This window comes from Martes martes, assembly GCF_963455335.1.
Source record: "Martes martes genome assembly, chromosome: 11".
NCBI lineage: Eukaryota > Metazoa > Chordata > Mammalia > Carnivora > Mustelidae > Martes > Martes martes.
Genome location: NC_137899.1, coordinates 64,878,441 through 64,890,644, shown reverse-complemented (window position 1 = coordinate 64,890,644; position 12,204 = coordinate 64,878,441). Strand labels below are relative to the sequence as shown.

The 12,204-nt window shown below is 35.6% G+C and overlaps 1 protein-coding gene across 1 annotated transcript in view; it reads right to left on the bottom strand.

The window, feature by feature from the left end:
• The window catches only part of BBS9 (Bardet-Biedl syndrome 9), a 452,280-nt gene that overhangs the window by 235,749 nt on the left and 204,327 nt on the right, over positions 1-12,204 (bottom strand). Inside the window, exon 17 of the mRNA XM_080818332.1 lies at positions 6,646-6,741. Coding sequence (XP_080674458.1) covers positions 6,646-6,741 — 96 coding nt within the window. The remainder of the gene's footprint in view (positions 1-6,645; positions 6,742-12,204) is intronic.

Sequence of the window (12,204 nt, the reverse complement as noted above, 5' to 3'; positions counted from 1 at the left end):
GTTGGAGGAAGTAATATAAACAATTTCAGTAGATATTAGTATAATATTCTAAATATACAACTCCTTCAGTATTAGTAGAAACTATGGATGACTTCTCTAAGTTTACTTTTCAAGAAGCTTTTTCCAATCTGGATTTATATAATATTTCCATTGCGCCTTGGTAATACTGCTAAGAAATTCTAAAATAAAACTTAATAGTCATATTATATTGATGAATCACTGTATATGTTAGATTTGATCATTATATTTATCTCTAAATTTCTGGCTTCATTAATGGACAGGGGCATCTAAGTGGCTCAGTTGGTTAAGTATCCAACTCTTGATCTCAGCTCAGGTCTTGATCTCAGGGTCATGAGTTCAAACTCTGTGTTAGGCTCCACACTGGGCACAGAGCCCACTTAAAAAAAAATTAGTAAGTAAAAATTGAAATTTAAAAAAAAAAAAAGACTCTCACAGAGCCCCTACTATATGAACTTCCAGGCACAGAAGAAAATTTGCTGATCTCTAAAACCCCATGCTTTAATAATCTTCTCCTCTTTCTGAAATGCTTTCTACCCAATAATCTCCTATTCACTCCTCAAGATCCTTTACAAATAAAGTCTCATGGAACATTATCCTTTGGGTTCCAACTGCACCTAAAGTGTACTTCTGCAAGTTTACCAAATATTCTACTATCAATTCTCTCTCTCTCCCATTGGTCCAGGAGCTCCACAGGAGCCATGACAGTCTTTATATCTACTATGTCTGCTGAATGAAAAATGAACAAAGGTATAGCCTACTCAGATGAAACAGAGAAAGATCCTTACTTTCCTTGTTCTAAATATATTTTGGTTAACACAGTTCAAGACCATATATGCTTCTTTTGGGCAGGTGCAAAAAGAAAGCCTTTTTCAAGGCCCAACCCTATTCACACACATGACTATTATTTTCTCACTATATCTGAAAGCAAAATAATCAAAAAAGACAAGCAAATGACTTTTACATTTGACATTAATCAATCCAATCGCTCTTTCCAGTATGTTAAAATCTTTCAGTAGAAAGATTTTATCTATCTTTCAATACCTATCTTTCTATTCTATCTTTCAATAGAAAAGTTCACTGTATTAGCTATCTTTCCCATTTTCTAACAGCCTACCTGAGGCTACATAAATTTGCTATTTGCAATTGCTTAGTCCTACTTGTGACATTGAGAAGTACATTTTTACTCAGTATTCATTGCTAACTATCAGTTTAGCATGGCACAAAATTCTAATATGAAAATCATTTCCTTCAGATCTTGGGGGAAATTTTCCATTGTCCTCTAATATCCAAGGATTTTGCTGATAAGTTAAACTACTTTCTTGATTCATCTTCCTTATGTAGCTTTTTTCCCTTTCTAATCATAGAGGATATGCTCTGAATCCTTAGTGCTCTAAAATTTCACAATAATATATCTGAATATGCTTCTTTTTCTCCTTCATTGTACTAACATCAAACAGGCTCTTTCAATATCTACAACTGTGACACCTCATTTCCTTGAAAGCTCTGTCTCCATTGGTCTTCTCCCATCTTCACAATCTACTCCCCAAGGCCACACTTTGTCTGATTACCTTATCTTTATCAGAATCTGAAGTTCCTCTGAACCCTGACATCAACATTTCATTCATTCTCTGACCATAACCTTTTGTTCTTCTAGTTCAGTTGTTCTACAACTCCCACTATGTCACTTCTTCAACCTTATTAAGACTCGTGATCCAATGAACCCATTAATTTTTCATCATATATCAGTTTTCTCTGATCTTTATTTATTAATTTTTTACCATGTTTCAGTTTAATCTTTATTTCTCTTAACAGCTTAGATTTGGTGGTCCATCATTATAATCATTCTCACAAAAATATTTTACTTGCTGTAAAATTATCTGGTTCAAAGTCCTAGTCCTGACTTTAGTTGCCTGAATGCTAATAAACAAATCATTGCCAGAGAAAATTGCCTAAGGATGACTTGGTTTAACATCAAAATTCAGGAACTAAAACTTCAAATGGGTAGTCAAAATTGCCTTATCCTTTCACGAGTTTTCTTTCTTATTCTCCAAAACACCAATGTTATACCTTTTTTTTTCAAATTTAGTCACCATCAGAGTTCCTTTATCATCCTGACAACTAATTTACAAAACCTCTCTGGATCTACATCCAATCCCTCCTGTCACAGTAAAGTTACAAAGGCCTAACGTTCAATCTCTCCTGTCCCCAAGCTCTGCAACCCACATCCTTTCCCCTCAAGGACTCCATTGCTTTGTGAGTCCCCTTTCTTTTTCCTGATCATCAGCCTCTCCCACTGAACTCAATCTTTTCAATTATTATTGAACCATGTTCTAATAGTGCTCATTTTAAAACAAAAACAAACAAACAAAAAAAGGGCACCGGGGTGGCTCAATTAAGCATATACCTTTGTCTCAGGTCATGATCCCATGGTCCTGGGACAGAGTCCCACATCAGGCTCCTTGGTCAGCAGGGAGCCTGCTTCTCCTCTGCCTCTGCCTGCCACTCCCCCTGCCTCTGCGTGCTGTTACCCCTGATTGTGCTCTCTCTCTGTCAAATAAATAAATAAAATCTTCTTTAAAAAATTAAAAAATAAATTAATTGAAACAAACCCCACAACTCCTTCCAGCTACATTTTACTTCTAAACTACTGAGTTTGGTTGTCCAATTCTTTTTTTTTTTTTTTAAGACTTTATTTATTTTAGAGAGAGCATGAGCAGAGGGGAAAGGCAGAGGGAGAAGGGGTGGGAGGGGGAGAAGCAGGCTCTTAGCTGAGCAAGAGCCCCATGTGGGACTGGATCCCAGGACCCTGAGATCATGACCTGAGTCAAAGGCAGATGCCTAACACACTGAGACACCCAAATGCTCTTTGGTTGTCCAGTTCTTAGTGAAAATACTAGATACTAAAAACTTGCAATACTAGATACTTTAAATTTATCCTTGGATTAAGCTGCTGCTCAGACTGCACTGATTTGGGCTGAGACAGTAATATATTTAGTAAATTGAGTTCATCATTATTTTTAAAGCTCTAGGAAATTTGTTACTCATAAGTTGTAATTACATAACATTATAATTATAAAAATAAGCTATAGAGACATTACTGAAGAAGTTGTCCGTGTTAATTCAGAAATTTCATTCTGGACTCAGCATCAGTAATGGCTCTGCATCTACTAAACAACTTACTTGATTTTATCCCTTGAACATTTCTGAACATTGGAACTAAAATGTTCTCTTATTATTTTGAGTCTGCACCCTATCAACTGTACAGTGTATGTTTCTGAGTGTTAATCTTACTTATATCTTTATTAATTTCCTGCTCTTATTTTCTCTATTTCCTTCAACTATTTAGTTTCACCTTTCATATTTTGGAAACACATAAACTATTTTTAATCCTTGAAGAAACAAGTGGAATAAGGCAAGGTACAAATAGATATAGTAAAGATCAAAATAGAAACAGAGGGGAACCTGGGTGGCTCAGTTGGCTGAGCATCCATCTGACTCTTGATTTCAGCTCAGGTCATGATCTCAGGGTCCTAAGAACATGCCCCGCATCAGGCTCTTTGCTCAGCAGGGAGTCTGCTTGAGATTCTCTCCCTCTCCCTCTGCCTCTGCCCCTTCCCCCAGCTCACGTGCTTCCTTTCTCGCTCTCTCTCTCAAATAAATAAACTAATTTAAAAAATGAAATGACTAATGGATCGTTGAACACGACATCAAAAACTAATGATGTATTATTATATGTTGGCTAATTGAACATAAATAAATAATAAATAACAGAAACAGATAAGAAACACCAAAAAAAAAGAGAGAGAGAGAGAGAGAAAGGAAGAAAGAGAAAGGAGAGGGAGGTAGCGGTGTTTGTTGTGTAAGGGAATAAGTCAACAGAAATGGAGCTTAAGAAAGTGGCATGGCAGGCATATACACACATTTAGCCAATAGCATATTCCTTCTAAAATCTCACTGTACTGAATCAGTCAAAATAATGGACTTTCAAGTACATTATAAAAATATTTAATCTCACAAAATTTGACCTCTTATTATTTTTAACAAATTTACAGAGGTATAGTTGACATACAAAAAATTGTGTATAATGTATACAATTTGATGAATTTGGACATATGCATACTCTTGTAAAACTTTTACAAAAATCAAGGTAACAACCATAGCCTTCAACTATCTTATTATTTTCAATTTAAGACTCTGGAAATCATTTTCAGCAATTTCTCTAGTGAAGAGTGTTTCTCGTAAGTATTTTTATCTTCAACATTTTGTTTTTCCAGAATTCACATAATAAACTCTAATGACATTGAAGCACTACTCTATTTTCTGAAAATAAAAACCTATTCACTTCCCCCAGAGAATGTGATTTGATATCTTAGCCAATGAACTGCATTCACTTTTCTCTTGTCTGCTTTGGCTGATCTATAACTAAGCAGGAAATTGAGCTAAAATTACTGATCAGCACACTTCGAGGCTTGGTTAATTATCAGGCAGGTGTTAAAAAGAGATGACTATGTCAAGCCCACAGAACATACTACTCAATATCCAAAGGCAACTTGCAAAGTACTTGACTGTTTACTAGGGAAAAAATACTGGGTTTCTTCCACATGTAGGATTTTTCTGTCAATTCAGATTTCTAAACCAAAAAGCATGTGCCTTTCACACACAAAAAAAAGATGCCAAACACAGACTGGCTACAAATTACTTCATTCCTTTCTTGGTGATGAACACTGATACAGCAGGAGAGAGCACCAACATCTGCCTCAACCCAGAAAACTACTCTTTCCATACCTACATCCATTTATTACCAAAGGGCATTTCCTAGGTAGAATTCTGTGTGTCACTGAAGCCATAAAACCTTCAAGGAAATGTAATAGCTACTTTTCAAGTTTCAGTTTACGTAGTTGATTTGGTTCCTTATTTAAAAGGTCCTGTCCTAGTCCATCGGGCGCCTGGGTGGCTCAGTGGGTTAAAGCCTCTGCCTTACGCTCATGTCATTGTCCCAGGGTCCTGGGATTGAGCCCCACATGGGGCTCTCTGCTCAGCAGGGAGCCTGCTTCCCCCTCTCTCTCTGCCTGCCTCTCTGCCTATTTGTGATCTCTGTCTGTCAAATAAATAAAATCTTTAAAAATAAATAAATAAATAAAAGGCCCTGTCCTAGTCCATTATTTAGTCTGCCCATTCTATGGCATGAAGGCATTGCCATATATTCAGATGAATATGACAATTATATACCTGGATATTTGGTGAAATTTAGAAATGATAAGGTAATCATGGGCAACAACAATGCTCTAAGAGTTACCTTATTTAGAAAAGAACAAATTAGGACATAAGTATTCCCACTTGCACCAAGAGTAACTTTTTGGGTTTTTTTAGTAATCTCAATTTCAGATTCATCATACAGTATTATCAAGTGAAGTCAAACAGATGTGTACAATTTCCCAAGGAAATGTTGGCAATGATTTTTTAGTTTAACTAAAGAGAACAGTTTAACAGAGAAATGTACTAACATAATTCCGTCATCCAACTGAAGATTAAATCTAATCAAAACAAAATGGTGCCAATGCAAAAAGGACTGCAATCATGACCAATCAAAAAGACCATGAAGAGTACAGAATTCTCTCATTCTCTTAAGAATTATCTTTGATTTCTATGCCTTATTCTAGGATTTTTAGTTGTATCCAAGTCTATTTCACCAGCCACCAATCTATATATTTCAGAATTGTAACACTGCTAGTTTTCAAAATAGGGATGTATTTATATTCCTCCTGCTAACACCTTCATTTTTCAAAAGGGATATGTCCTTATTTTACTATATCTTCTGATCATTCAAGAAATAAACAACTAAAATGGCAAATGCATAAAGTAGAAAGTGGAAGCCTATTTCACAAACTGCAGAGATTTTAAAATTAGGAATGTACTCAGCCAAACTTTTAACATATAAATATCAATATATGCATTTATTCACACTAATACCCTTAGTGTTCCTAAAATTTGTTAAACACAATTTTCTTAATATTTACTTTATTTCCATGAAGGTGTATATAACTCAATGAGTTTAGCAGCTTCGGAATCCCACATACATCAGAAGTCAGTTTTACATTGAGTAGTTTCAACTATTATTCTTATATGAAAACACCAAATCAATGAAGAATATTTACATCTGAAATTCAAACTTAACTACATAATTACTACTTTTCATTCTACTGAGACTAGTGTCACCAGAAACTATTCACAATTTCACCTTCATCTTTGTCAATGTCCAAAAGGAGGATATATGAATATACATACACACACAAATTAATTGCAATTTCTAGTAGTTCCTAAAACCTAGTTCACCATATACCTATCTCAACAATATTTTTAATTCATTAAATTGTTCTCCCATCAATAGTCTCAATTCATTGAATTGTTCTCTCAAACTCTCCTAATCCCCAAAACCAAAGTTACATATCTCTAATAAAGCGGGATCTTATCTTCATAACTTTCATGTCCTAAATACTTAATACCATGGCTTAGTTTTCAATAACTGAACACATTCTCAGCAGAAATCCTTGATGTGATGATGATCTGTGATGTAGTGTCCTCAAGAGAAAATTTCAAAAGCAATAATACCATAGGTTTACTTACGAGAGGTTTTAGAAGCAAGAAGAGTAACTCGAGAACCTCCTAAGAAGCGAAAACCCATTACATTCACCTGATCATCTTCTGACTGATGAGCAAAGCCTACAAAGAAAAGAAAAAGAAAATCACCTTATATAACCACAAAGAAAACACTTAATGTTTAAAATAGGAAGTTTAGTCGACAGCAAATATTTTTTATGTCACCAGTCATGCTGAAAACCCATGTATGAATTAGAATACACAAGCTGATTTCCACGGTAATTCCCAACTGCTTAAATTTCTCCCTCACAATAACACTCTGAAATCATTTAATTTCCTTCCTTCTACTGCTTCATTCTCGGTTGGAGGCAGGAAATGCACACAATAAACCTAGAACACCTGTCACACCAGAAAGCAAGGAAACAATTACTGACTAGTAGAACAGTATGAAAATAAAAGCCAACTTAAAGAGATTACTGGCCAGAGATGAAAGTACTTTAGTATCAAAAGAGTGAAATACATCCAAAAAATTTAAAGGCATGTGTTCATATGATATTAAAAACAGAAAAGGCCAAATTCTCACTAACGGAGGCTTCTAGAGAATCAATTCAATATTTTAAAAATCAGACAAAGAACTGAACATTTATCCAGATGATCCTACTCAAACTGCACCACATAGCCAATAGTAGGCAAGGGAAAAGTTCTCTGTATAGAAATAATCTAGCAAAATATTAAAGAAAGCTTGAAAGAAATAGATATCAATTTTCAATCTCAATAAATTTAATAGATCTCAAAATTAAAATCAGTGTTTGTTACCATACCAGAAAAGAGAGAGACAGACAGACAGACAGATAACATGTACTCCCTGCTGAGAGTATATACTACCAATTCATGGAAGCAGTGTGGCCAAAATAATCAATTCTGACTCTAATACCCTAGATGCAACTACGAGTTAACAGACAATAAAGTGGACAGAGAAAATATTAAACATCACAGGGATGTAATCAGCAAAATTCAGAGTGTGGGAAACTCACGGGAAAAAATAATCTTATTCTTTAACAAATCAACTGCAAATTAAAAAGAGAGAAGGGGAAACCTATAGAAAAAAGATAACAAAAAATTCATATCAAAAGCTGCAATAAATGAACCACATTTGAATCCTGACTCAAAAACAAATAAAAATTATAACACTGAAGACTTTCACTTCAGGCCAAGATGAATAAACTAGGGCCAAATTTACCCTTCTACTTATGACAACTGAAAAATGGGACAAAATCTATGAAATGTTTTTGAAGACACTGGAGACAAGGAAATGAACAATGATCCCTCACAAAGAACAATGTGAGCCCTATGACTGCCCCAGCCTACTGCCTAGAGGAAACTTCCAAGCGAGACACAGGGAGGGGAAACCCAGGTGCAACCTAACATTCTACCCAAGTTGAAGACACAGAGTTGCAAGACTGGGAAGACTAAATATCAAAAGTTTACAAGGCGGAGTGTCAAGAGAAGAGAGAGCTGCAAAGAGAGAAAAAAATATTTGAAGAAATAATGACCAAAATATTTGCAAATTAGATGAAAATTATAAACTACAGATCAAAAAATCTTAACAAACCCCAAGCATAAGAAAAATAAAAATAAAACAAGGGACACTTGGGTGGCTCAGATGGTTAAGCATCTCACTCTTGATTTTGGCTCAGGTCAAGATCTCAGGGTCCTGAGAAGGAGCCCTGCATCAGGTTCCATGCTCAGGAGGGAGTCTGCATGAGATTCTCTCCCTTTCCCCCAACTCCCCAATCCCCTACCCCACTCACACAGGCTCTCTCTCTCTCTCAAATAAATAAATAAATCTTTTTTAAAAAAGAGAAATAAAATTATAGATTAATATGCATCTTGAGTACAGATTTTAAAATTCTAACTAAAGTTTAGTAAGTTGAATCAAATAGTATATTGAAAGGATAATACATCTTTCAGTGTATTTATCTCAAGAATGCACAATTATGCTAAAACCCAAAAATCAATCAATGTATACACTCATGAGCATAGCATAATATACAGAGTTGTTGAATCACTATCTGTACACCTGAAACTAATGTAACACTGTGTCAACTATACTTAAAGTCAAGAGGCACCTGGGTGGCTCAGCTGGTTAAGCATCTGCTCAAATCATGATCTCAGAGTCCTGTGCTGGGCTCTCTGCTCTGTGGGAAGCCTGTACCTTCTTCTCCCTTTGTCTGCGTCCCTGCTTCTGTGCACGCTCTCTTTCTCTCTCCCTCTCTCCCAAATAAATAAAATATTTAAAAATAAAAGTAAAATAAAGAAAATTTTTAAATTTAAGAAATAAAAAAAAAATGTATCAGTGTAATCCACCTATAAACAGCCTAAAGAAGAAAATGATTAAAAATATCTCAACTGATGTAGAAAAAGCATTGGAAAAAAATCTAATATAGAACAAACTCTCAACAAACTTGGTATAGAAGGAACTCCTCAAATGGTATAGGACATCTACAGACTACCTACAACTAAAACATACTTAATGGTAAAAGCCTGAACATCCACTCTGCCATTTCTATTCAACATTGTCCCAGAAGTTTTAGCTTAGATAGAAGGCTAGCAAGAAACAAACAGAATCCCCCAATTGGAAAGGAAGAAGTAAAATGGTTTTCACTTGCAAGTAACATAATCTTCTGTAGAAAATCTGAATAAATGTACAAAAAGGCTAGTAGGTCCAGTAAGTAGTTTAGCAATGTTGCATAATACAAGAGCGATATATAAAAACTAGTTGTATTTCTATGTACAGGCATACCTCACAGATACTGTGGGTTTGGTTCCAGACCACCATAATACACCAAATATTGCAATAAAGTGTCAAATGAATTTTTTGGTTTCTCAGTGCATATGAAACTTATGTTTACCCTATACTACAGTCTATTAATTATGCAACATTATATCTAAAAATACAATGTACATACCTTAATTAAAAAATACTTTATTGCTAAAGAGTGCTAAACATCTGAGCTTTCAGCAAGTTCTGACTTTTTGTTTGTGGGGGGTCTTGCCTCAATGCTGATGGCTGCTGACTGATCAGGAGGGAGGTTGCTGAAGGTTTGGAGAGTTGTGACAATTTCTTAAAATAAGGGAACATCCTTTCAAAAAAGATTTCTCTGTAGCATGTGATGCTTCTTGATAGAATTTACCCACAGGAGAACCTTCAAAATTGGAGTCAATCCTCTCAAACCCTCTGCTGCCTTATCAACTAAGTTTGTATTATATTCTAAATCCTTTGTTATTTCAACAACCCTCACAGCATCTTCACCAGGAACAGATTCCATCTCAAGAAACCACTTTCTTTCCTCCTCAAAAAGAAGCAACTTCTTATCCTTTATAAGGGTCCCTTCATCATGAGATGGCAGCAATTTGGTCAGACCTGCAGGCTCCACTTCTAATTCCAGTTCTCTTGCTGTTTCCACCACATCTGCAGTTACACCCTCCACTGAAGTCCTGAATCCCTTCAAGTCACCTGTGAAGGCTGAAATCAACTTCTTCCAAACTGCTGCTCATCTTGGTATCTTGACCTCTTTCCATGAATCACAATGGTTCTGAAATAGTGAATTCTTTCCAGAAGGTTTTCAATTTACTTTTCCCAGATCCATCAGAGAAATCACTCTCTATAGCAGCTACAGCCTTAAGAAATTGATTTTTTTAATAATAAGACTTGAAAGTTGAAATGACTCCTTGATTGATGGCTGCAGAATGGATACTGTGTTAGCACAGACGAAAACAACATTAATCTCATTGTCTATCTCCATCAGAGCTCTTGGGTGACCAGGTGCACTGCCAATAAGCAGTAATACTTTGAAAGGAATTATTTTTTTTCTGAGCAAAGTAGTTCTCAACAGTGGGTTTAAAATATTAAGCCATGTTGTAAACAGATGTTCTGTAATCCAGGCTTTGTGTTTAATGCATAGAGCACAGGCAGAGTAGATTTAGCGTAATTCTTAAGGGTCCTAGGATTTTTGGAACAGTCAGTGAACACTGGTTTCAACTTAATCATCAGGTGCATTAGCCCCTAACAAGAGAGTCAGCCTGTCCTAAGAAGCTTTAAAGCCAGGCATTGACTTCTCCTCCATAGCTATGAGAGTCCTAGATGGCATCTTCTTCCAAAACAAGGCTGTTACGTGTACACGGAAAATCTGTTGTTTCTTGTAGCCACCCTCATTAATTATCTTAGCTAGATCTTCTGGAAAACTTGCTGCAGCTTCTATATCAGCTCTTGCTGCTTCCACTTTGTGGAGATTACTTCTTTCCTTAAACCTCATGGACCAACCACTGCTAAACCAAATTTTTCTTCTGCAGCTTCCTCGCCTCTCTCAGCCTTCATACAATGGAAAAGGGTTAGAACTTGGCCCCAAATTAAGCTTTGGCTTAAGGAATGTTGTAGCTGGTTTGGTCCTCTATCCAGACCACTCAAATTTTCTCCATATCATCAATAAAGCTGTTTCACTTTCTTATCACTCATGTGTTCACTGAGTAGACATTTAATTTCCTTCAAGACCTGTTCCCTTGCATTTGCAACTTGGCTATTTGCTGCAAGAGGCCTACCTTTTGACCTATCTCTGCTTTTGTGAGACTGCCTTTCTCCTTAAGCTTGATCATTTCTAATTTTTGGTCTAAAGTGAGAGACATGTGACTCTTTCTTTCACTTAAACCCTAAGAGGCCACTGTAGAGTAATTAATATGCCCAATTTCAATACTGTTGTGTCTCATGAAATAGGTAGGCCTGAGGAGAGACATAGAGACAGAGGAATGGCCAGTGGAGTAGTTAGAACACACACAATATTTATCACTTAAGTTTACCACCCTATATAGGGGTGGTTCATGGTACCCCAAAACAATTACAATAGTAACATCAAGGATCACTGACCATAGATCATAACAAATATAGCAATAATAAAAATTTTCAATTACCAAAATGTGACACAGAGACATGAAGTGAACAAACTGTTGGAAAAATGGTACCAATAGACTTGCCTGACCCAGAGTTGCCACAAACTTTAATTTGTAAAAAATGCAGTATCTCCAAGGCAAAATAATTCAAAGCACAATAAAATGAGGTTTGCCTGTACTAGAAAAGCACTATTTGAAATTGAAATAGAACAATATAATTTGCAATAACATCAAAATACATTAAATACTTAAGTATAAATCTGACAAAAGATTTGTAAGATGTGTACACTGAAAACTACAAACTCACTGAGAAAAACAAAATAAGCCCTAAATAAATGAAGGTCTCTACTTTCATCTTAACAAATTAGGATAAGTAGAGCAAATTGTACCATGTTCAATATTGTTAAGATGTTCTTTCTCTCCAAGTTGATCAACAGACTTAATGCAATCCCAATTCCAATCAAAATCTCAGCAGGCGTTATTTTAATTTGACGAACTAATTTTAAGATTCATATGAAAATGCAAGGGATCTAGAATATCCAAGACAACACTGAGACTAGAAGAATGAAGCTTGGGAAATTATACTCCCTGACTTCTGGACATACATATTTATAGTAATTAGGACACTATACTATTGGTATA